Source organism: Temnothorax americanus, unplaced genomic scaffold, assembly GCF_048541705.1.
Source record: "Temnothorax americanus isolate GAGA-0224 unplaced genomic scaffold, ASM4854170v1 Scaffold32, whole genome shotgun sequence".
Classification (NCBI taxonomy): domain Eukaryota; kingdom Metazoa; phylum Arthropoda; class Insecta; order Hymenoptera; family Formicidae; genus Temnothorax; species Temnothorax americanus.
In genome coordinates this window covers 868,961-894,566 of record NW_027509464.1, presented here as the reverse complement: position 1 = coordinate 894,566, position 25,606 = coordinate 868,961, and the positions used below count along the sequence as shown (strand labels likewise).

General features: G+C 41.7%; 4 protein-coding genes across 8 annotated transcripts in view; 2 read left to right on the top strand and 2 right to left on the bottom strand.

Moving 5' to 3' along the window:
- Dora (zinc finger SWIM domain-containing dorado) overlaps positions 1-9,673 on the bottom strand; it is a 64,361-nt gene extending 54,688 nt beyond the window's left edge. For 2 of the 4 annotated variants that reach the window (XM_077413068.1, XM_077413071.1), the window contains exons 1-2: positions 8,902-9,673; positions 6,444-6,993 (exon numbers count right to left, since the gene is read on the bottom strand). In XM_077413068.1, the coding sequence (XP_077269194.1) occupies positions 6,444-6,465 (22 nt within the window). In that variant the 5' untranslated portion in view covers positions 6,466-6,993; positions 8,902-9,673. Of the gene's footprint in view, positions 1-6,443; positions 6,994-7,578; positions 8,052-8,901 lie in introns of those variants that run through there. The other 2 variants (XM_077413070.1, XM_077413069.1) reach the window with 2 other exon arrangements.
- Positions 9,674-11,107: 1,434 nt separating this feature from the next.
- Positions 11,108-14,264, top strand: Mre11 (double strand break repair nuclease mre11). Its single transcript, XM_077413073.1, has 12 exons — positions 11,108-11,344; positions 11,472-11,643; positions 11,748-11,884; positions 11,959-12,149; positions 12,224-12,425; positions 12,523-12,780; positions 12,894-12,975; positions 13,082-13,226; positions 13,306-13,469; positions 13,561-13,687; positions 13,760-13,987; positions 14,070-14,264. Exons 1-12 carry the CDS (start codon positions 11,245-11,247, stop codon positions 14,136-14,138), a joined length of 1,875 nt encoding a protein of 624 aa, XP_077269199.1. The 5' UTR covers positions 11,108-11,244; the 3' UTR covers positions 14,139-14,264.
- A 198-nt stretch (positions 14,265-14,462) lies between these two features.
- On the top strand, positions 14,463-16,095 carry Rps14 (ribosomal protein S14). Its single transcript, XM_077413081.1, has 4 exons — positions 14,463-14,599; positions 14,881-15,031; positions 15,116-15,203; positions 15,813-16,095. The coding sequence occupies exons 2-4, from the start codon at positions 14,883-14,885 to the stop codon at positions 16,029-16,031; spliced, it is 456 nt and encodes a 151-aa protein (XP_077269207.1). The 5' UTR covers positions 14,463-14,599; positions 14,881-14,882; the 3' UTR covers positions 16,032-16,095.
- A 232-nt stretch (positions 16,096-16,327) lies between these two features.
- On the bottom strand, positions 16,328-18,784 carry Dctn4-p62 (dynactin subunit 4). 2 transcript variants are annotated; one of them, XM_077413080.1, is made up of 9 exons: positions 18,651-18,784; positions 18,411-18,481; positions 18,131-18,333; positions 17,901-18,043; positions 17,660-17,825; positions 17,390-17,573; positions 17,098-17,281; positions 16,842-17,032; positions 16,328-16,757 (listed from the first exon to the last, which is right to left on the bottom strand). In XM_077413080.1, the coding sequence occupies exons 1-9, from the start codon at positions 18,777-18,779 to the stop codon at positions 16,541-16,543; spliced, it is 1,488 nt and encodes a 495-aa protein (XP_077269206.1). In that variant the 5' UTR covers positions 18,780-18,784; the 3' UTR covers positions 16,328-16,540. The 2 variants fall into 2 exon arrangements, with proteins under 2 accessions (XP_077269206.1, XP_077269205.1); XM_077413079.1 differs by having other exon boundaries at positions 16,332-16,757; positions 17,660-17,828.
- Positions 18,785-25,606: the final 6,822 nt, after the last annotated feature.

Genomic DNA, 25,606 nt, shown 5'->3' with positions numbered 1-25,606 from the left:
AGAACGTTTTCCGAGCCGTCGGAATTATAATGTCGTAATAAGTTACCGAGTTTTATTTTGCTAGAATTCGGAACAAAGCCGATTCATATTGCCATTCTTTCTCGCTTTCCTTAATTTATTTCCTTTCGCTGATAATATACCGCTGCGTGATAATTTAACTCCACGAGATTAATTACACGAGAGCTTTAGTTACTGCCAATTACATTAACCATCGTAATATTTACTCTTCCCTTTCATTGTCGATCAATCAATTTATGCTGTTGCATGTACACGACGTGCACAATACGTGTACGTATAACAATGTAAAATCAACCGATATAATATAGTCGAACGAACGTATTACCTCAATCCGCGTCCGTTCCTTTGTAGACTCATATCCGCTAAAAGCTCAAGGGGCCACCGTCGCGGACTTACGTGAGTTAATATCCGAGTTATGCACCCCTGGTCCTAGGCGAAACACGGTACGGAGAAAGACCCCTCCGCCCTCGAACGATGAGCCGCGCGCAGTAATTACGTAGGGGAGAAGCGCGCTCCATTGTTCTACGTTAGTTCTGTACAGCAGGTAATGGGCACTTATATACGCCGCCTATAGCTTCCGCGACGCGCGAAGGCTTTACGTCGTCGCGGGAATTCACCGAGCGGGGTATTTACACTGGTCGATATTATTGCGCGCGGCAATCCTGATGCCGCCGCTGCCGCCGGCATTTCAGCAGTAATATGTTTCTCTTCTGTATATATCTTCCGCGAGATACGCGGCAAACATCGATTATATACCCTCTGTACGTGCCTGTGGAGGAGCGGGGGGGGATAAGATACGGTAATTCGGTGATATTTCAAACTAACTTTTCCTTAACCCCTCCGCAGAATCGAATATAACGATCAGGAGCGAGGAGGATGGTACCGCAGCCTCGGAACAGCAGCTATTTAATTAAACGAAGCCTCCCTTCGCGTCTCAATTCATCGCGTAATGGAGACGGAGCGCAGCCGCCGTTCTCGAATCAGGAGCCGCGAGCGTTCTCTCTCGCGCGGATCTTACGGATAAAATTTTAACATCGGTGAAATAACCGTGAGACAATCGTTTGGCAAAACCGGTAACGTGCGTCTAGCTCTCTCTCTCTCTCTCAGTCTCATCGACTCGCAAAATCTCGTTATGCGAATTGCTCGATGACTCGGGCGCGTTAATGCTCGCGCACGAACAACGTGCGTTGATTCGCGACGGAGGCTCATCGATCAACGTCAGAGGCCGAGTCCTTCGTGCGGGATACACACGCGCGTGATTTATATTATATATTATATATATATACGCGTAGCCGCGCGCGTATACAATCGTTATTCTCAGCGCTAAAAACCGCTTGATAAGCGCCGGCAATTCAATCCGCGCGGGATCAATCTCGGAGCTTCGCCTAACGTCAATACACCGTACGGATGCGGAGAGCTGTATATAGTGGCCGCACACTCGTAATCTATATATTCACAGTGCAATAGCATCAGCAGAATTGTAATCTGATAGTCGGGGAAGTTGGGTATACGTTTACGTTCGTGATGCAGGAGTAATTTGGTGACTATGCTTCAATCATCGACCACAGAATTTCGTGTCGCCAACAGTTTCGCCAAGTTGTAAGACAACATACTCTATACGACGTTTGTACAGCCAGTTTGTTAGCAGGAGCCTGTTACAACACCTGTTAGTAACAGCATATGCACTTCGTTTTACATTGTTTTGCAATTTATACGAATTGTTTCTTCTTGCGCTCTTCAATATTATCTATATATAAATTACGATTGAATTGCTTGCGATGCAGAACCGCGAACACGTGAACGTTCGAAAATATATAATAAAAATCCAGCTACGTGCAAATTTGTGATTTTCGGCGTAGAACGCGACACGTCGTAAAATCCAGCGTGAAAATGTCATCCGTATAAAACGTATCGACACGGTTCAAGCGCGAAATATTGTCGGCAAGGAAAGAGGCGAGCGATAGAACGTTGTTGAACAGGGACGAGGGGTGAGAGAGTATAACGCCCGCATGTGAGAAAGCCGCCCTATACATGAAGGCGGAACTTACGTGCGTATGTACCTAGGCGCGTACAGATATACGTGAGCGCGTGATGCATATACGTGTCTCGCAGCTGGAAATGCACTTCCAGCGATTCTTTCCCAGCCTCGGGAATTTATACGCCCTACGGAATCCCGCAGGAGAGTACGCGAATTATCCATGCGCACCGGCAGGCGCGGCGGTGTCGTCTCGTTCCACGCCGATCTTACTTAATTCGCCAAGTCCGTAATTGCTGATGAGGCGAGATTAAGGAAACCAGCGAGTATATCTCTTGCTCGCGAGACCTTCATCCTTGACACGATAGCGAAAAGATACACGCACGCAGCGCATATGCACCGTGCACGCACGAGTCACGGATATTCGCGCGCGAGCACAAACTGACGGTGGAAAGATCGACATCGGATACACACATCACGCGAAATGACTTGAATGAAATGCACCTTACAATTCGTGGCGTTCATTAGAAAAGGGAATAATTATTTCAGTCAGATCATAGAACAACGAACGTAAGTCACACGTATATACGTATATATGTTAGCCTGTAAATATACGCCGTGTAAACGTCATTAACTTTTTAAAGCGTTTTCGCGAACAATTTCTCTTATCTGCGCAAGCAAACGTCGTATTTCCATCTCCTTAAAAGTGATCTCCACTCTTTAAAGGCAAAGAACAGAAAGTTTCTTGTAAGTTCTCAATATCGCGCGCCTTCTGTCTTTATTAAACTTCCCAGAAACCCTGTTTAATTCTTAATGAAGCTATACGATCATGATTTTCCACTGAGAATACGAACAAGAGGAACAGCAGCCGTTGTACGGAAAGTTTTAATCGTCAAAATTAACGTATCTTGCAAAATACGCCACGGGCAAAATATGAACATTCATAAAAGAAGTTTCATACCAAAAAAAAAAGAAATAAATAAACGCGAAAGCAGTCTCTGAAAATGTCGCTCGCGCTTTCCGCGCAGTTCGACAATTTCAGAGAGCTTTGGGGAAATGTAGGAAAGAGCAGCGGAGATTTGCATTTATCCTCGAAGGGAACGAGCATCGAGCGCGCGGTACGCTCGTGTGAGAAAGTTAAAATTGCATTAATGCATTCAATCCACACACAAACTGGGAAAACCGTTTGCAAACTGTGCAAGGTAATTTGCATGATTGTATTCACGCGAGTGTAATCCCATTTCCTGTTCTGAAAAACTAACGTGTACGGTATTGCTGAAAAAAGAAAAGAAAGAAACCCGTTAGATCTAAAATATTTCGTATTCGTCGCACGTTTCTGGTTCGCGGTAAAAGTATTTTTGATGATGTACTTATATATCGCATAGAATTTAAATTTAAAAATTGTCTCGCGAACACACACACACACATACACACACACACACACGTACAAAAATACTTGAAGCGACATAACGTTCCGCCGATCGAAAGTTAATCGCTTTCGTCATTACAAATGCACAGTTGACAGTTAATTCGTTTCGATTTATCGATTTCGACCTAGAGCTTTCTCCTTGAACAATCAAAATGATATGTAACTAAGTTCTTTGTGTTCACCAATTTATTGTCTAGACGTTTCGTGCTCCTCCTCAATAAAACTCACCTTTAAGACAAATTATTTATTTGCGCGGATTGCTTAATTGCGAAATTGAGATTACTTTCTATCGTGGCGCGTGACAATCTTCGTCACGCATTCCGTCTTTTCGCGGAAAGACAATGTAAGAGCGTGGAAAGTCGTAATGATACTTATGATAATTCCGGAAGTTACGGCATTAGCGAAATATCGTGTACGCATGTGTTTTCTCTTTATCAGGCCGCAACGATGACGCACGAGCGTATATAGCGCAACAAATCTCCGCTGAAATAATCACTCATACCGTGCAGCAAATTCTTGTCTATTCATCGCGGTCGGCTTCTACCTTTACTGTGTAAAGCCGCGCACTCGCAACCGCAAGTTTTACCCGGCGTGTTAACCCCTTCCGGCGGTAGACTTTAATACGGACGATATTCCAAGTCCCGTTAGTTTCCATTTGTACTTTAATACTATGTTATCTCTCAAAATGAGAAGGAGCCGGAAGCTTCCTGAGAGCCGAAGAAAGGACGGAGATACACAACGCACTCTTGCTGTTCTACCATCAAGATTCAGTTAGATCGATCACGGAGAGAGCGGGCTATTGTAAATTCAACCTAAAGCTCCCACCGTGGATTAATCTAATTGAAATTCAAACGACGGTATTACAAGCGTGACCGATATCTCGAGCTGCCGGGGATACATGAAGATAAATATAAGATAGTAATATGAGGATCTTCGTTAATCGTGCACCGGTTGTTGCCGTTGCAATGATAATAACAGGTCGACAACAAAATCATCTTCATATAGAGAGGAGCGCAATTATTATCCCGTAGTAGTAATTTCTTTATATGCGTGTAACCATTAGAGCAAATAAGCTGTTTTTATTCTATAGAGTATATAATTTATTTGGAATAATATCAGAGGATAAAACAACATTATGTAACTATACGTGTAAATACAGTTTTCGTACGGCCTGTTCTTTTTTTGTACATAATATGATTTGTATATTCAATTATTCACACATATTAAATGCGTTTATAATCATCAGAAATAATAAATCACCCGGAAAGGTACGTATACGCTCGCTTTCTATCGCGAAGCGTACAACCGCGCGTGGCAATGAGAAAGTGGATTCGAATACTTTCACTACAACGTGTCGATCTTATTGCATTGATTCATTCGTAAAATATAAATAAATGATACGCGATACGAAAGCAGCTGTAATGAGACAGATTCGCAAAGTTACCGAGACCAAGGGGGACCCAGAGAGTTTAAACGTCAAAATCCGCCCGATACCTAAATCCGGTTCCGAGCTTATCCGCGAGGACGCACTCGCACATCCATCAGGATTATATCTCCGTCAATGCAGATCGTGCAACGAATAATCTCGAAGCAGAATCGAGTCACTGCGTGCTCGAACGAGAGCGAGCAATAGCTTTCGTTTACTCTCTCCCTCGCGCACTCTTTCTCGTTTCGGTTTTGGTCTTATTCTCGGCCTTGATCGTTCCAGCATTGAGCGAGGACCAAGGAGAAAAAGAAAACAGAAGTCAATCGCGGCTATGAGAAAAGAAGACAAAATCTCGCTTCCTTTATTCCGTACAGAAGTACATGGGCTGTCCTAGATCCGTCGCGTGTGTACGTATATGTGAAGATATCGGTAGTATAAAAAAAGTATTATATAAGTGTATTTTTAGGCACTCATCGCTTGCCTTAAAAAGTGGAAAAAGTACACGGAAAAAAATGATGTTGTATCAACAGCATCAGTGTTATTGAGATAAAATTTATTGATGCGCAACATCAATATTAATGAACAACAAACATCAGATAATTGTTTTAATAATTTATATATATTTGGTCCAATAATATCCAATTGAATTAACTATTTATGCTTGTGGCAGCTCGTGACGTCGACGTTTAATTGAAGCAACTTCATTTTTTTTTCCGTGTACATTTCGATAATTTTAATTAATAAAAATTATTTTAGAACTGCATAGTCTCATTTTGAACTTTGTTTCGAAAATACAGTAAACTTCTCGCAACAATTTGTTCTATCAGCTTCTATCACGGGTATCGAATGTTCTTAGTTTATAATTTATTTTGAATTTTCTCGGTCGGACTATTCTGTACGCTTAATCTTCAAACCGCGCGAATAATATGTTCGCCAATGTATTTCTCGGTGACATTCAAATTAAAAACGTATTGAAAAAGAAGATATAAACACACATGCTTTTGTGTTGACCGTCTAAGTGCCAATGTTTGAAAACATCGCTTTCAATATAAATTTAACGTATCTCCATTTGAAGTTCTTGTTGCATTTCTGTTATATTTGCGTTAAAAAAAATCGTATTTTTCTTTAAAGTAATTAAAATAATTATATTACAATTTTACTAGGTATATCGACACCAAATATAAATTTCTAATAATTGAAATTATCACAAGATTAACTAGGCATAAGTGGAAGCGTGAACTAAATTAGAAACAAACTAATTTCAAATCTCAGATAGCGATTTAGCGATGAAACGATCAACATACTAACTGCCATACTAACATGAGAGAAAAATCTGTATTTAAATGGTAATATTTGTAATATGTATGATTTTGAAAATAAGAAAAAAACCTAGAAAAAGTATCTAGAGAAATTGAAAGAGAGAGCGTTGAGTTCAGAATTTAAATATATAAATAATTAGACTAATCTTACCAAGAAGCCAAACCGTGGTGTTCTCTTAATCTCAGAAACTCAACAACCACTTTCTCAAAATCGCTTAATACGCCGGATACGGATTTTCCCCTTAACGCGATGGGAAAGACGAGAGAAAGACCTACCTTCGCAGGACTTCTTGGACATGCCAAACGCTTGCGGAAGTCGTCTCCATCCTCGCCAGTTGTTGCAGAGCGACTCAGGCTCGCTGCTGAAGCTACACAGGGAGTCCTCCTCGAAGCGGTCGGAGTCGTCAAAGGAAAAGCGATCATTTTCCTCCCATTCGATTATGTGTCCACCGGCAGGCCCGGCGGCCTCATCCGCGACGATTCCGGGTTCAGCGGCGGCTCCGGCCGCCCCCGCGTTTCTCGAACCCGCGGCACCACCGCCTCCGCCGCCGCCACCGCCTCCGCCACCGCCGCCGCCACCGCCAGCGGCCCCGCTGTTACCACTACCGCTGGTTCTGCCGCCGGTTCGACCGCCACCACCGCCACCGCCGCCACCGCTGCCGGAGGACCGAGCCAGGTTGCCCGCCAGTTTTAATTGCCGTGCGAATCAGCACACGCGAAACTACGAGCGCGTCCTCGACGGCTACCCGCCACCGTGCCCGCCACGCCGAGTCTCGCCCGCACGGTCGCGTAACGGCGTAGACTCCACCGCCGCGTTCCCGGAGACCTGCGAAAAAAGATCATGTTTTTCGTTACCAATTATTCTTTTATCACTCTCACTTGCTACGTTTACGCGAGCGTTAATTCTGTAGTAACTTACGATAATTTCTTCGCGCAAACGTAGTAATTGTCAGTTAATAAACTTAATAATATGTCACATAGTCGTATATGTGCCTACACGCGCAATATGTTCCCCAAACTATGAAGATTGGTGAAAAAAACGTTCGATGAAAACGTTCCTTCGAATCTTATCGAATTGATAATTATTTCTGAAATAGTTTTATTCGTAAAATATTCTCTATTTTCCCGAGTGGTTTCCTCCACGAGAAATAAGTCTCTCGACAGGCTGAATTAATTTGGGGAACGCGTTGCTCCGATATTATTTAATTAATTTAATAGGTCACAAGCGTTTCTTTTCCTTCTTTCTTCCTGATTGCCTCTTCTTTATAAATCGCGATTTTAATCGGGATGGAGGGGAAAGAAAAAAGAATCGATCGTAAAAAAAAACAAACTAAAATTCAGTTCCCGAAAACAAGTACGAAATAATTGAAAATATAAATCCCAAAGCAAATTTCGAAGCTCGAGTACTCACAAAACGGATGGATAGATTAATTTCTCGGAACGATTCCATCTGGTCGAAGGTCGGAACGCAAAAGGCCAATAATATACCGACGATCGTCCGTTATATTCGGCCGAAATACAGTCGGAATAAGGTCATGGAAATCAACAAATCGAAAGTAATTTTCCGCTCGCGCAACGGGCGGTCAGCTTGTTTTGCGAAACGATCCCATCTAGAGACGAGGCTCATCGGAACACAACAGGCTAGCGATGTCAACGGTTCGTTATATTCGACCGAAATACAGTCGGAATAAGGGGGCCACAGAGGTAAACAAATCAAAAATAATTGTTAATTTGCGCGACGGACGGTCGGTTTGTTTCGCGGAACGATTCAGCAGATTAGAACACAAAAGGCCACAAGGTTGTCAACAACCGTTCGTTATATTTGGCCGAAATACAATTGGAATCATCTGCAGAAATCAACGAGTTAAGGGAATCCGCGAGGCTCTCAAAGAATTCGCGTAACGGACGGTCGCGGCTCGTCTGGATGAAGCTCCAAATGCCGGGGCACAACGAGCCGGAGCGTTTGTCGTTGCCACACGAAACACGGAATAAGGTCACGAATAAGGAAATCAACAAGTTTTTCGGGAAAAGCATCGCTATCGTCGCTATCGCGCGCGCGTATACGAGAAGCGCGCCGCGCGCCGCGCGCCGGGAGCCTCGTCTCTCGGAGTAAAACAGGAACAGCTGATTCGCGTTACCTCACAGACGCGGTATTGATTTTTCGAACCGAGCGAGACACACACGCGGGGCCGCCTCGTCTCGTCTCGTCTCGTCTCGTCTCGTCGCGCGGAATCGGCATATACGCGCGCACGCCTCGTCGTCTCGCGCCGGGCGCGAAACGCGCGAAGGGTCGCGCGGAAAGGGGCGCGCGACGCGGCGGACGCCCGTCGCCCGTCGCGCGCGTGAGTCAAGCGACGAGTCGTTGGACTAGGTTAAGGCGATTGACGTGCACGCGCGATCCGCGGTGAAGAAAGGGGGGGGGACGCGAGAGGAATCGCGCGTAGACCCATCGGCAGCGTAGCCATGAACCGCGAGAACCTTGGCCAGGGTCAACAGACCCCGCGTCAAGAACGTACAACGACCCCGACCCCGCGTGCGCGACAGCAACCCCTCTTCCCCCTGTGTCTATGTTTCTTTCTTTCTTTCTTTATGCCTGTGAACCCACCGAAATTCTCGCGGCTAATTCCCACACACGCGTATACGCGTTCGTGGGATGTGATTCGAATACATATTCGCGTGTGCGCGCGCGCGCGCGCATACACATGCACGGAGCACGAGCGCGAGCTTCGCTTACCTCCAACCCCGTAGCGTAATCCGCGTTCGGAGGGTCCGGATGTCACAGCGCGCGCTCGCCGTCAACCCCTTATTTCTCGTCGTCCTCTCGCGCAACCCCGGTTCACCAAGCGGGAACGCCGCGACGCTTTAACGGGGCACCGTGGAGCGGCGGACCGTGCGTAAGCGGCGTGACTGTGACGCGAGCGGCGATAGTACGCAAACGCGCGTGCACGCGCGCACACGCACGTCGGCGCGCTCGGCACGGACACGGACAGCAGCAGGGACAGCTGAGCCGTCAAGTTGCCCCATCGATGTTTCTCTCGTCGCGGCTAAAAGGGCCGTCGCCGCAGAGAGAGAGAGAAAGAGAGACGCGCGCGCGCTCTCGCGCGCGCGCACACGCACGCACGTACTCCCCCTCCGTCCCACCTCAACCCCCCGCGCGCGCGCGACACACCACACACACCACACAACACACACACACACACACAGGCACACGCGCACTTGTGCGCGAGCGCGCGCGCGCGCAAGAATCGTTCCCCGTGGATTTTCGCGACTCCGCAACGTCGCGACGCGCGACAGGTCTCTACTCGCGCGCGGGTCCCGAGATGGTCGCCGACGGTTATCGGTGGCGGCCGTGTCAGCGAGCCAAGTCCGAGAAACCTCCTAGGACTGGCCTACCCCCATCGACGACGACAACAACAAATATGGCGTACGGCGGAGACCACCTCCTGCGCGCTCCCTGCTGCGACGGGCGACGGGCGACCAGCGACTGCCGACGGGGCGTCAGATGGCGCCGCGCGCGCCGTTCCGTCCCCCTCCTTTCGCGCCGTCGCTCCGTGCTCCTGCTCCGGGCCACTCCGGACAATGCCCACGGTTCGGCCGTCCTCGGCCATCTCCGTCTCCCGTCCCCCGTTTGGCGAATCGGCGCGAATTTACGCTTCTGATGCTCTTCCAGGGGCACGTATAGGGGAACTTTGAGAAATGGATTCCAATCGGGATTGTTTTATTAATTAAATAATTCTACATTCTAGGATTAAATAATTAATTAATTGTTCGATGTCCTAGATTTCTGTTGTGTTTTCTAGAGAAAACGGGACTATTTTGATCGAAATCCGTCTCAGTTTCAGAATATAGGTCCCAGGCTATTTTTTTTTAATATTTAAACTATTCCTTAAATCCCTAAAAAATCATCAACAAAATACTATTAAAAACCACCAATTCTGAGCAAATTATCGTGTCTATCAAATGGGGACCTAGAGATCCAGATATAATTGAATATTTATTATCGATTTTAGATATAGAGATAATTGATTTTATACCGATTATAGATATACATTTTTCAATTTATTAACATCTGAATAATTAATTTGTAACGCGGTATATTAAATTCGTGATTTATTGTTGTATACATACATATGTTTTATATATAAAAATGCACATTTACGATGCAATAATATCACATATTGGCTGGGTTCGTCTTGACGCTCTCAGCACTGTAAGCATCATTCTATTCTTCGTTGCACATCGAATATCAAACGAAGATAGAATGATGCTTTCACTGGCTTTCGGCGCTGAAAGCGTCAAAACGAGTGCAGCCATTGTCACGAAACAATTTTTTTTCTTCTACAGTTATCGATCGATGGATAATCAAACCCGGATGATAATAATAAAATTGCAGTTTTCAATTAAAATTGATTATTATCGGACCCTAAACATGCGTACGTGTGTACATACATGTTTACGATACAACGGAATAATTGTAAATCATAAAAATGATATTATATTATAAGCTATCAAAAAATATAACAGTAACGCGAACTTCCAACTATCCCAAGATTCGAAAGTTAACAATAGACACAAATAATTAAGCAATATCTGCAATATTAACTCCAATATTAGTCATTCGCAATTAAAAATGTAATTATCTTTATAATATATAAATATAATCCCTCTTTTTTTTATATAAGTCCAAATTACTACAATTTGCTAGAGTAAAAGTATTGAGAAATTACGTATCAAAACTACGCCACCGATTGATATTTGTATTCGCTCTACTTGCACTCTTCACAATTCACATCAAGAAAAACGAGACGAATGCCGACGTTAAAGAATTGAGAAAGAGTGAGACCAAGCACTCGAGTCGAGTGTAAAAAGTGCGAGGAAAACGAACGCATCTAATCTCGCGTCCAGTCCTCCTCTACATTGCCTACATTTTCACTACCGGACTACCGGCAGTACCGGCATTTCGCGCCATTCCTGCCGCTCAAAGTGTCAGTTGTTTCACGTGTTAATCGTCTCGTGCGAGATAACGTTAGAATATTAACTAATTATCGGGTGCCACCTGGTACAACGAGCGCGAGAGATGTCGGAATCCTCTAGCACGCACATGGATCCGGAGGACACTGTCAACGTTCTAGTGGCCACGGATATTCATCTCGGTTTCGACTACAGCAAAAAGAGAGGTTTGTCCGCGTGACGATGTTTTTCAACAAGATTTGCCCAGGGATAGAAGAAGAGACGCGCCAAGTGGCACGCATGTAAGATCGAAGATCGACGTTACGATTAATTTTATATCATTTCTCTCGACAGGAGGACAATCGGAAGAGAGTTTCGTGACGTTCGAAGAAATATTGAAGTATGGCAAGGACAACGATGTCGATTTTATTCTGCTGGGCGGTGATCTGTTTCACGACACTAAGCCAACGCAAGTCACGTTACTTAAATGCGTGGAATTGCTGCGAAAATATTGCCTGGGCACTAAGTGAGTGATATTTAGATTTGACGTTAGGCTAAATTAATTGTTATGTAAGTGATATTTTTAGCGAACGCGTAAGATGCATTGTAACGGTTTTGTTACATTTTTAGAGAATGCAAGCTGGAGTTCTTGAGCGATTCGGAATTGGTATTCAAACACTGCGCGCAGAAGCACGTGAATTACGAAGATCCGAATCTGAACGTCTCAATGCCGGTATTTACTATCCATGGGAATCATGACGATCCAAGTATATAGCTTTTTCCCTTTGCTTAAATGCTTTTTCTCTAAATCTTAAATTATATTCTATTCGTTATCTGGTAGGTTTTGGCACTGTCGGATCAATGGACGTACTGTCAGCCACTGGACTTGTGAATTACTTTGGAAAATGGACAGATCTTAATCGCGTAGTTGTGTCTCCTTTAATCTTGAAAAAACGTAACACCCATGTTGCGCTTTATGGTTTGAGTTATATTAATGACCAGAGGTTGTCGAGATTATACAGGGATGACAAGGTATATTTATTTCAAGCATTTTCTATATCCGATTTTCTATCTGGTCAGATGCTAATGTAACGTTTGAAAAATAGGTGGAATTGTTGCGCGCAAAGGACATAGAGACCTTCAACATATTTGTTTTACATCAGAATCGCGTCAAGCATGGCGATTATGCTTATGTACCTGAAAGTAAACTGCACAAATTCCTTAACTTGGTTATTTGGGGTCACGAACATGAGTGTCGTATTACTCCCGAATTCAATGCGGAAGGTGGATACTTTATATCCCAGCCAGGTAAAACTATATACAATTTTTTTTGTGATGTCAGATGGATAACGTGGGTGTTATTTTCAATTTATTTCTCTAAAATTATAAATTAAATTAATTTTAGGAAGCTCCATTGTTACCTCTTTGTGCGAAAGTGAATCCAAACCTAAGCACGTGGGTCTCCTTAAGATAAATAAGAGTAATTTCAAGATGAAAAGTTTAAAATTGAAAAGCGTTCGACCATTCGTTTTTGACAACATGATTCTCAACGATCATGACATTAAGATACGGGATTGCGTCTCATTGGCAGATTCTATAAGTCAATATGTAGATCATTACATTGAAAATGAGATGATACCTAGAGCTACTGAACAACTTACAGGTATGTCAATCGCTTTAGATAGTATTTCTTGAATATCGTGGTTTTTTTTTATTTTTTTTATTTAATACGTAAACTCAAATTTTTTTTATAACGTGAAATCGAACTTTTTCTAGAATACCCTAATCAACCACTTGAGCCTTTAATTCGATTAAGAATATTTTATGACGATGATAATGAACAATTTGATACATTAAGGTTTGTAAATGCTATATTATTCTAATGTTACATAATTCTAAATTCCCATAAATTTTTTATACTTTTACTTAGCATACTTTTAAAGGAAAAAAATGTTTGCTTTTAGTTTGGCGCAAAAATACTGTGATACAGTTGCTAATCCAATGGAGATGATTTTGTTTCGTAAAATGAAGAGCGGAGAAAAAGGCAAACGTGCCATTCAGGACGGAATTGATGATCTGGATGATATTAGTGAATTATTTCACGGAGATGTAAAACACTTTTTTATTTAAAATGAATTATTAAGCTGATTTGACATTTTAGCATTGCTCAGAATTTTTCTTTTTGTAGTTGGGACAGGAATGGACTAGCACGGTACCAGGAGGAATTAAAAAATATTTTGACATGGAAGAGAATAAAGATAAGTTAACAGTATTGACTGTGACAGCGTTAAATGAAGCTTTAAATCGATATGTTGAACTAAGCGATATAGACGCTTTTAAGAATATCGTAAGGTAATTAATGGAAATTTATTTTCTGAATTAATACTCGAGAATTACAACTTGTATCTCACATTGTTTTATCTCACATTGTTTTACCCGTTAGGGATCAAATGGCAAGAACCATTGAATATCTACAAACGCAAAATACTAAGACACCAGAAGAGATTCGCGAACAAATTAAAGTTTTCCGTGACAAAAGGCTGTCGGAAGAACAGCAAGAGCAGATAAATGTAATGACACTGTATGAGTTTTATATACATACGTACGTAATATTTTTATCTCGAAAAATATTTTTTTCGCAGGCTCGAGAAGCTGCATTGACCAGACCACCACCAAGTCCTAGACCTAAGCAGTCTCGCAATATCAATACAACAATTGACAGTAATGACAGTGATGAAGATTTAGATACATCTAAATCTTCGACCAAGACTAGAGGAAGGGGTAGAGGTTCCAGAGGCGGTAGAGGATCCAGAGGTGGTCGCGGTAGAGGAAAATCTAATGAAAAGAACGTTTCTGTTGCGACAATGCTGGTACGTACAATAGTCTAAAAGTATTTGTTCTTAAAATTTGTTTCTGTAAACACATCTAACGAGTGCATTTACATTTTTTAAGCATAATACCAGAAGTGCACAGCCGAAGAAAACTCGTGGACAATGCATTATTATAAGCGATTCCGAGTAATTATTAAACATACAAGAAGATATATATACACACATAAAAGTGAACGTTATATATTTATATGCATCTATATGAATAAACATTATTTTGTATAAGTACAAAGTTTAATAAAAATTATATTATACAGTATTTAAGAGAACAATTAACTAATTTATCTTAGGAAAGGAAACATTTTTTATATAAAATTTTAGTCTCATAAAAATCTTGTTTGTAAGATCCGACGTTCAATGAGGGAAAAATTGAGCTAATTACTATTACTACGGAACGAATTTTTTTTATTGTTATCCGATGCTCGTTAGACAACGACACAGCGAAATTCCCTATTAGCGTGCGCAGAATGGTTGTGTTTTTATCAAGTTGCGCCAGTGCCGCCACCGGAAGCATCGTGATCGTTCATCGTTCTTTTTACGATTCCTGTGCAATTCGCGCTGAAACGGGAAGGTTATAGTCCTTACAATTCGCAGGTATTTTGACGAAAAATATCGTTTATCTAGCAAAAATATTAAGTTGGATTCGTTAACTGAGCACTTATAATTAAATCCCAACCGCGATATCGCTTTGTATTTGACAGCCCAGCATGGATGTGGCTGGATGAATTTTCACGTTGATAGCGTACTTTCTTCGCGTATCGCGACATAACCTTAAAGTCTATCTCGAGAATGTTTGTAACAGATATTTGTAACGAGTAAAGTGATAGACGATCGAGTTACAGAGTAATGATCGACGTTATCCGCTATTTCTGCAGAAATGCCGCCCAAAAGAGGAAAGGTACAGAAGGAAGAAGTGCAGGTCTCTCTTGGACCTCAACTTCGCGAGGGAGAGGTAGTCTTCGGAGTGGCTCACATCTTCGCCAGCTTCAACGACACATTTGTGCATGTCACCGATTTGTCGGGCAGGTTTGTACTACGTTAATATGTGATACGTGACTATAGACGCTAATTCGGTAAATTTGATATATAATCGCATCTCTGTATTTGTAGGGAAACGATCGCCAGAGTCACCGGTGGCATGAAGGTGAAGGCTGATCGTGATGAAGCCTCGCCGTACGCAGCTATGTTAGCAGCTCAGGTATGTCGTTGGATTTAATTATCAGTTAACATTTGGATTACTTTGAGAAATCGTTATATCATGATCCACATCCAGGCAGCACCTAGAATCATAGATTGATCTAAGGGGCGTTCATGTTTGTGGAAAAGCAAATTCTTTTTGATAATCGAGAATGTGTGCTTGCATTGTGCACTATTTTTCTCTATAAGAAAAGAAAACATTCAAGCATTTGGGGATATTTATATCGGTGTCGGTCGTAGTTGATGGAGAGGAGTGCACGGTTGAATGCATGGAGTATGAGTCCCCCAAAATACCATGCGACTCTCTGCGAGTCGCGATGGTGAGACTTCACAAGTATATGCCCTAGCTCTTGTCGTCCGATGAGATAGTCGGTGAGAGCGTCGATCAGGGCAATGAATATTGTTGTAGAATTTGTTAAACTTAAGTCGGCGCGGTCGAGCGCTCGCGAGAAAGCGCGTTTTCGCCTGCACGCTATTATTTAGTGTGCCATGCTGGTAAAAATGCACATGGTCACCACAAAACATATGTTATTTATGTGTGTGTGTATCGCGTATAAATATTTAATATAATATTAAAATGTTAATCGTAAACTGATTTTCCACTTTGCAGGATGTTGCAGAAAAATGCAAATCGCTGGGCATCACGGCACTGCACATCAAACTGAGAGCTACGGGAGGCAATAAAACAAAAACTCCTGGTCCAGGTGCGCAATCTGCTCTGCGCGCTTTAGCTCGTTCCAGCATGAAAATTGGTCGTATCGAAGACGTTACTCCTATCCCATCAGATTCTACTCGCAGGAAGGGAGGTCGTCGCGGACGTAGGCTATAAGCTCTTCTTATGGCCACATCTATATGGTTTATTATCTTTCAATAAATATTTAAAGAAAAAGAAATATTGTATTTCTGTGAAACACATTATACAATTTCTCTCTAATTTTTATATAGATGACACATCTTTAAAAAACTACAATTTACTTTTTATTATTATAATATCCCTAAAAGAAGCATGATACAGTTTCATGATATAAATTAATATATAAATAAGTATTAATATGTGAGTTTATTTTCCTTATTTACGAGTATATAAAACAAATTTTGAACTTAAGAAATATATAGAAAATTACATTGATTAAGAGCGTCTTTGGATCTTACATTTAATGTGTTTAGTATCAATGAATATATTAAAGTGAACATCAAGCTTAATACAATAAAATAATGCATTGAAGCATAAATATATTTAAGTATCTTTAATGTTTAGTTTAATCGACTATTAAAAAATCTATAAAGCACTCATGTATATAGAATATTCTATTTTATACTTAATTAAATCGTAAAAGATTATGTTTCGCCAACTAGCTGACCAACGGTGAGATATAACTTGACCTTTACATCTACTTTTTGCGGTGATTTATGCTCAAGCGCTGCAATGGTATTTACGTATCCATGTTGCATGACAAATCCAACTATAACTGGGTCGTCAGTATTTTTATCAGTATCGTGCGGAGTTACGTGCAAACGTATCACTGCTTTATTCCCTTTTCGCCATACTACAAGCCTAAAAAAATGTTTATGTAAATGATGAAACCTATATTATCTTCGTATTTTAATTTTATCTTTATAATTTTTATATTTTACGTACTTTGGATCATCCTGAAAATTGTGATTATCACTTGTATCATCATATTCAGCAGCATCATCTCGTGGTGGAAGAATCAGTGAACTGTGAGGCATCACCAAATCTGCATTCGGCGCAACTTTTATTAGCTTAGGATCTTCCGTTACAGGTGCCTGTCGTATAGTAGATGGCAATAAATTTGGAGATTCATTTCCCTGTAATTATAATCAAATTATTAAATTATGTTACACTGTGTGATAACATTTTATTTTGATATTACTTGTGTATCCTCTTGTTTAACGTCTTTTTCCTCGGCGAGTGAAGTAGATAACGAGGTATCTAAAGGTAATATAGTTATTTGCGTTTGATGCTGTGTTGGATTGCAGAATTTTAGGAGCAGTTCACTTGATTTCCCCAGTCGAAGTGGTTCACAAGTAACGATCTTCACTTCCGGTATGTGATAACTAAAAAAATGCAATTTTTTGATTATCATATATCCAAGAAAATATGATACAAATCAAAATTGTTTTGTTAGTATTCAAATTAATAATAATAATTGATGCGATACTTACAATGCGGCTAGTAAAATTTTGAATTTCGTCGACTGAGGGCAAAGATCCGATTTGCTAACATTATGCTCGCACACTCTGCAACGTTGCGATCTCTTGACTAAAAACTGTCTGTGCTGAGGACGCAATTCGTTTATCTTCTCAGCTTGTACCTCCGGGTGTTGTAATCTTTGTTCCAACGTGGTAACTATTACACAAAATTATACATGATTAGAACAAAATCTACATCAATGCCGCCGGCGCCGGCGCTCACGTTATTGAAAGTTTTCTTACTTTTAGTTATATCCACAGATTCTGTAAATATATCGCTCGGTAATTCGTCCACTTCCTCACTTGCAACGGACGGTACTGGATGAGCAGATGATTGAGACTGAATTGGTGGTTTTATGGGACGTCCGATACGCTTGCGAACCAGCGCTGATGTAAAGCTATACATTGTCTGCTATTGGCAAGCAATAATGGTTAGAAAAAAATGCCTTTGAGCGAGTAAATAATTAGCTCTTGGTAAACTTACAGCTGGCATGAAGGAGCGTTTTGGATGAAATTTCTTCCGTTCGCACTGCTGTTTCTCTATAGAGGCTAGTATCTTGTGATAATCAATAAGAGCGTTGATACGCGTTGCATGTGGATTTTCCTGCTCGGGCCAGCCTCCAGTTGCTACGAGCAGAAATTCAAAATATATTTTTATGAAACTGTTACACCCAGCTCTTATTTATAAAATTATTTAATCAAATTTCTTCTTACCTACGGATTGATCAGGTATCCCTGCATCTCGAGAGCTCCATCGGCATAGCGAACAAAATAGATAATATACTTTCTTAGTGGGTTTCACATCCCTATTCTCTTCTCCTTCAGCTGGTGCTGCTGCTGCTGCTCTCACAGGTGCTAGTCCCGCTCTTGTAGATAACGTTTGAAAACAGCAAGGACAGTCGAAGCAATTGGAACATCTATCAATGCATAATTATTTAAATAGTAACTGAATTCATAATCTCATATGTGAAACCTATGATATATGTAAACATACTTGTTCTTTTTAAGACGCACTTCCGACGAGGGCAAATTCTCCATGCAATTAGGACAGTAATGGGAATCAACCTGAACACAAGAGACATTTTTTTGTAAGGATCATAAGAATTTTCTTGTACACGTCAGAATATGTGTGTCCGAGGTGAATTCAATTATTAAATATATTTCCGACTGTTTTTTCAGTCCCATTAAATATATACCCTTCTGTACGGATTTACTTAAATTTTACAGAACGCACCTCTTGACAGACACAGTAGCCACATCGTATCATCAAGCAATGTCGGCAGAAATATATCTTCGATATAGGCTTCAAGGAGCCGCAGTTGCACAAGTAGCGCACGTAATCCGGTTGGTTCAAGTACGTCATGTTGAAACGGATGAGCTTGAAAGCGTTCACGAGACGAAACGACAGAAATGAATCGCTGGGCGTTCTCCACCTAACCTAAAATTCTGACCAACCTGTACCTAAAGTGACAAGTGACGTGACCACCGGAACACTGTGTATAATACGGACATACGGACTACGGAAAAATTCACACCTTGGCAGAATAGCAGAAATTAAGCGCAGAAACCAATCAGAACTCGCGCTGGTAAGCAGATGGGAGCGTCCCATTTGACCACAGCGATTGATCACAACTACTCACAGCCCTGCACAGCCCCCGATGCCTGATGGAATTTTCCCTTGAACCAACCAATCAGATATTTTTATTTTAAAATAATTGACGACGTGGGTCAATTGAGTCCCCGCTCATGTACTGTGCATGAAAATTACAAATAGTATCCTATGAAAAAAATTACATGACTAGATTGTACGTTAAAAACCAAGTAACTTTAAATATTTTTTATTTTAAAATGCTCTTTATTTCAAACTTTCGTGAAAATGATCAAAGTTACCAATAGAAAAAACTTTTAACATATTCTTCACAATTATAGCAGCACGTAACATATCGAAAAAATTTCATCTCACGCAAAATAAAGCACATTATCAAATTTTTCAAATAATTCTACAAATTATCAAATTCAATGTTAAAATTGCTAAATAAATATAATATAATACAATCTTTGATTAAAATTTTCAATAAATGGTCCTTTATAATTTATAAACTTCTTATAATGTAACAGAACTATAACATTTTAATCACGAAAACTTTATTAATCTTAATTCCATATATAGGATGCGGAAACCTGTCCTTACAAATTACGCTTACATCGATATGCTTGTCGCAATAATGCTCACAGAGCATGCAGAGATATTTGCTTCCTGATATTTTTTCCCAATCCTAAGATTATGTATATGATCTCTTGTTACGTAGGTTTTTTTTTTAACAGAATTACTCTATTCCCATCTCGCTTTTCTGTTTATTTTAGTCTCAATACACCGGAAATTTAACATGTACGCGGATGAAAGTAGAAGGATTCGTGAGCGTACGGTCATGAAGTACCAGCACGCGATAGTATGCTGGGTACGTATAAACCCAGCGGAGCGTATAGAGCAGTTAATAATTACCGCGCACTATATGATATTTCTACAAGGGCGCGAAAAATAGAAAATCTCGCGAGCAAGGATGAGGCATCGATGACGCGTATACGCGAAAAATGTTTCGTTAGTATATTTTTCCAAGCGCTCCGATCGGTAAATCGCAGGAATCCCAGTTTGCGATAAGGACTTCCTGTGCGTTATGCAGCTGCCGTCGACACGGCAATTGCAGCGGCAAAAGAATTTCTCTGCACGGCCGCAGATCATTCTGGCGGAAAGAGAGAAGGGCAACGATCACGTGAGTAAGAGTGAAAGTTTGGCGAGGCATGCCTCACAAATTATCGGCGTGATCCGTCTCCCGCATATAATAAAGGATGATTAGCTTTCAATTAACATCTAAGATGAACCTAAATAAAAGGAGAGACTGTTCGTTATGTTAATCAACCGCGTGTTCGTCGTGGCAAAAACAATTATAATAAATCTGCCAAACATCGCAAGAACTTCCTCGCTTTTCTTATGTATTGGTAACAGCTCTCAACTATGTCTATTATTTTGATATTAGTAGGTACCTCGGTATTATAGAATCACTATATAGTGATCACGTGGGATATGAATTAGAATTGCTTAGGTAATCCCATACCGCGCAACCTCATCGTACCTTATTCTAATGACGCTTGACCGCAAGGTTAATAACTGGAGAACACGTAAATCTATCTTCGTTTCCCTAAGATCGGCCTAACTGTACGTGGAACAGTAATCAAGAAGGGAGTACAAAAAGCTGATGTTTTATTCATGAGTCTCGAAGTCTTGGACTGTAAGAGATCTTAAAAATTGTACCGATTTTAAATAATTCTGAGAGTGTTTGGCCAAAACGCGGTTAATTTGGCCTTCGGCTATCCCTGTTCCCCAAACTGCAATCCGATCTCTACTTTAAGGATAGTCTCGCGAACGAACATCTGCTCGAGACTAACAGTATACATAACCGTATTGAGATTATGCAAGGCTAGCCGATAGTCGGTGGATGGTAATGGCAGATGCTTTACGCCAGTAAACGTGATATTAGTCGTCGTTGCGGCGGTTGATGGTGCATGGCGAGGCCTAACGGTGGAACCACCATAACGCCCCGTAATGGTGATTCGCTTTTCCTCGGCATCCTAGGAACTTAATGCCATTTGGAGCACCGGTGTGCGCCAAGGTATTCGATAATTGATGATGCATCTTGAATGAAAACGATATCTCATTGAACGATAAGATCTTACGTGATGCGGAAGGTCTTTTATTGTTAAACGCACTTCCTCTGAACTGTAGATTCTTCGGTCAAGTTTCGAATTAATCTTTCCTTCAAGATGAAGAGAAATCATAATTTATCAAATTTTAGTAAATATAATTTACCAATTTTTAAGTCTTGAACTAGAATTCTGTCAAAGTAAAGTCTACTTGAAATTAACTGCCGAATATAATTTTATTCTCATTCACTTTTCCGTAAAATTTACAACTCTCAAAAAGGTATTTTATTTTTTATCTTACTTACAACCAATATGTGTACCCCACCGTTTCTCCATTCATCTATCAACCTGCATTTGCCCAGCGTAAATGGCCAAATACTTCTTATAGGGAGACTTATATCCAGCAATGGGCGCGATAGATTGATGATGATAATGATGATGATTACTTAAGACAAAAACAGCTTTGGATACTTCAGCATTTCAGTGAAGAAACAATCGAAGTAAAATTGATAAAGGAATTTGCAATCAAAGGAAGTGCGTTTAACGAGGAATATATGTATAAAGTAAGTGTTAAGAATGTCTGTTAAACTGCTGATGCATGCAATTGAAATGTACAAATAACATAGCTGAATAACTTTTTAACTGGCAATAATTATCGGGAGACCGACGATAACTTTCTCGATGTTCAAGAAAATTTCCGACGGCTTGTACGATTCAGGTAAAACATTATTTCCTGTGATTTACGAACCGTGCACGGAACTTGTAATTCGATTTTCGAGCAGAAGCAATTGACGCGATTTCATTTTCCGAACCGTATGTTTAACGAACAACTGGTGTTCCTTCCCCGTATCGTGAAGGAACTATTCCTCGTCGATTCCTCGATCACTCCTCGATAATTGCCCGATCGGATTGTTCCGCGTTCGACGAGGACACGGTGCGCGACTTTATTAGCGCTGTCCTATGCCGCCGCAACGCGGTGTGTGGCGCAATAGAAGCTTCTTTTCTTTTGCCGGTGAGAAAACGGGAAGAGGAAAACAGTCTGCGTGCCGCGATAGAATCAACGGATCGGTTATTAATGACTTTAATGGCGCGCGCGATTCTTTGTAGGAAATGTCACGGTAATCTTGTGCGCGAACCATGGCCGCACACAGTCACGTAAAACTCCACGGCGAAGAAATCACTCTGTTCCCTGCAAAATTACGTACAACGAATCGTGAATTACTTTGTTTATATGTCTCCCCAGTAGCGAGAGAATTTCTTGATCCATCAAAATCGCTCATTACGGATAATTTCGGGCTCTTCGTATTTTATACAGCGGTAATTTAATTTTATATAATTCCCTTTTGCAATATATGATAGATTTCTAAGCGAACGCGGTTTTTTATCAGGAGAGAAATCGTATTGATCTAATAAAAAAAAAATATCAAGTTTTTTTAAAACGCAGCAATGGCAAGATTAAACCATTTCATAATGTTTTCACAAAGATATCGATAGTTTCCTTTTCTGCATTGCACCACGTTTGTGAAATTTGCATAAACAAGAAATAGACAAGAAAGAGAAAGAGACAGAGAGAAGAAGCAATCCTAGAAGAAATTATTCTTCGCTGATTTCCCATCTCATCGTCCTTCAATCTTTTTTTTTTTATATTTTTTTTTGCTATCGCTGATCACATCGCTGCATGCGGATAGAGAAACTGGACACGCATCGCTTAATTATTCATTCATCAGTTCCTCCGAGTCGCGCCCGTGGTTATTTACAGGAAAGATCTTTCAGAGACGCAAATGCAAGGGAGAAGAGGTGGATACGCGAACAATAATTTCTCCAGAAGAATCTCGGCGGTACGGAATTCGAAAATCACTTGTTGAGTCAGTCGGCCAGCGTCGACACGAATACTTCGGGAGACGGGGCCTCCTCGACCCGCAGAGAGAGAAAGAAAGAGAGAGAAAGAGAGAGAGAGAGAGGAAAGGAGAGAGAGAGAGAAGAGAGTATACGTCCTCCGCGCTGATCGTGGCATCCCTCGCCGTGCTGGCGAATGTAGGTCCTCGGGTCGACACCTATAATGCGAACCTCCTACCTCGCCTCTGTCTCATGCGGCCACTCTTCGGGAACAGTACTTCTCCCTCTCCTCGTAACCCCACCAACCTTCGTAGTTCATTGAGAGCACGATAACAGGTGTCCCGCATACCGCGCAATAAGCGCGGTTATAAGGACGCAAGTGTCCTACTGTCATGTTCTTTTTTTTTTCAATAGAATGCTAATCATGAATGTGGAGATTTGATTTGGGAATGGACCGACAATGATTTGCGAGAATGGTAAACTGACAAATCCGTGACTCCGCAAAAGATATCGAGATATCGCGCACCATTGGCAGTACTAATGTTTAAACTCTCTATTTCTATAAAAGCGATGGAGCGCGACTTCAATCGAATTCGCTAAGCTGAAGGAAAGAATCTACAACATGCCCTACTCTCGTACATATTTTTATCGATTTATTTGATCGCTGTCAAGAGAGCACTGTCGGAGATTGCTGTTGAACTGCTTGGCTTCGTTCAACGTTATCTCACGCGTCTCGTCTGCCGATCTAAGGCAGCAGTGTTTTCCATAACAGTGCGCGCTACATCTGCCCAATGCAACTACGACGGTTAACGGGTATACCGGATATACCGGGTATATCGATCGGTGGCACGAGCCATAGAAGGTGAAGAAGGCAAAGGAGGCGAAGAAGAAAAATATACCGGATCTATCTTGAACTGTCTTAGCTTTTCTTTACAATTTAAAAATCGCAAACGCACGTCAGAGATTTATTTACTCAGTCGCGTCTTCATCTCCGCCATTCCTATATATGACATATTGTCAGCACGGCGTAATGAAGGTTACGAAGATTGCAGAACAGGTCCGCGAAAGTTCGCCGAATGGATGACACAAGCCGGACCCGGGCTGGCTGAAGAGTCGGTCGCGAGGAAGTTCATCGGTGCCGCGTATCCCGGAGCGCCTGGCCGACCAACCGAGAGCGCCAGGAGACGAAGAAGACGAAGAAGAGGAAGAAGGAGCGGGAAAAGGAGCCGAGAGGGTAGGGAGAGAACGGCGAAGAGGGGTCCTACCCGCTTCGCCTCTGGCCTCTCTCTCTCTAGTCTCTCTTGATACACCTTTCTCCGGTTCCCCAACACCCGGCGGCGGGCCTTGGTTCCCCTTCAGTCCTCACCGGGACACAGACAAAGTTACGCACCCGGAGAAAGGTCAATCGGTCGGTCGATCCGTCGCACGGAGCTCTCGTAATTCTTGGCCCGGTGTAACGAGGTGTAATTTTTATATCATCGTACGACGAATATCGTTTCGAAGTTATCATTCGGTCGGTCGCTCCTCTCATTTCTTCCTTTCCCTAATATATTTCTTCCCATTCGTTCTACTCACGTCCTTTCCGCTATCGGAAGTCGCGGAAGTTGGTCGCGAGGTGTTCGCCTGAACTGTGTCGACCCGAGATCGCTTTGGTGCCCATGTAACGAACAAGTCAGTACGACAGCGCGGGATTGGTTTACGTGAGAGAGTGCGCGTCTTTCTCGTGACTTTGGACTAATTCAAAGTGCTGTCGCTCCGAGGGACCTCGAACAGATGGGCGACGACATGTGGAGGCTTTGGTTTACGAAATTACTTCTGCCAGTAGCGTTTCTGCTGATAATCACCGCCCAGGCGCGATCCGAGGGTGAGTTTGACGTTAGAATTTTCAACGCTAGAGAACCGATACAGCAAAAGGTGCATTTAGTACGAAATATAAAATAACGAGTGCGAGAAGAAGCGAAGCAGACTAAGATTTCGATTAACACGTAAAGCTGTATGAAGGTGATCGAAGTGTTTTGTAAATGCAATGGATATATAATAACGTTTACAATATAATTATTGTACCGTCGTATTTTATGGAACTCGCTTAACTTTCATTCTATCGGCCTTAATTTCTTCATTACATGCGGTTGACGCGTTTGACTAACGATCAACGCCGGCCAGACGAGTAAATTCACTCGACTCGTTGTAACAAGGAAACAGCGCGTGTGCACGTGATAATTTCTTTTGTAACACCTGTTCTTCCGCGTTCACCTCAGATAATGCGGCGTTTTCCATTAACAGGACATCTACCCGTATACACGACTTGTGTAACGCTAGGCTCGGCAGAAACGACGCGTGACTGGTTCTTTTTTTCTTCTTGTAATTAAAAACAACGCAATGTAACGAACGAAAAATTAAGAAACGGAGATCTTCGGTTTTATGAATGAAACGCATGGAATAAGTCTAACGTTTCTATACCTGTCAAAATATGCATAGACAAAAAGCTCCTAAGAATAACAGTTTTTCTGTGTAATAAAATCTCCGTTGAAAAAAATGAGCTCTCGTTATATAAAAAATAAAAATTTAAAGATTCGAACGGTTTTTATATCAGCGATATTATCAGCGATCATTTTAATTAACGTAACGATCGCCGGTAATTGCGCAAATTTACGG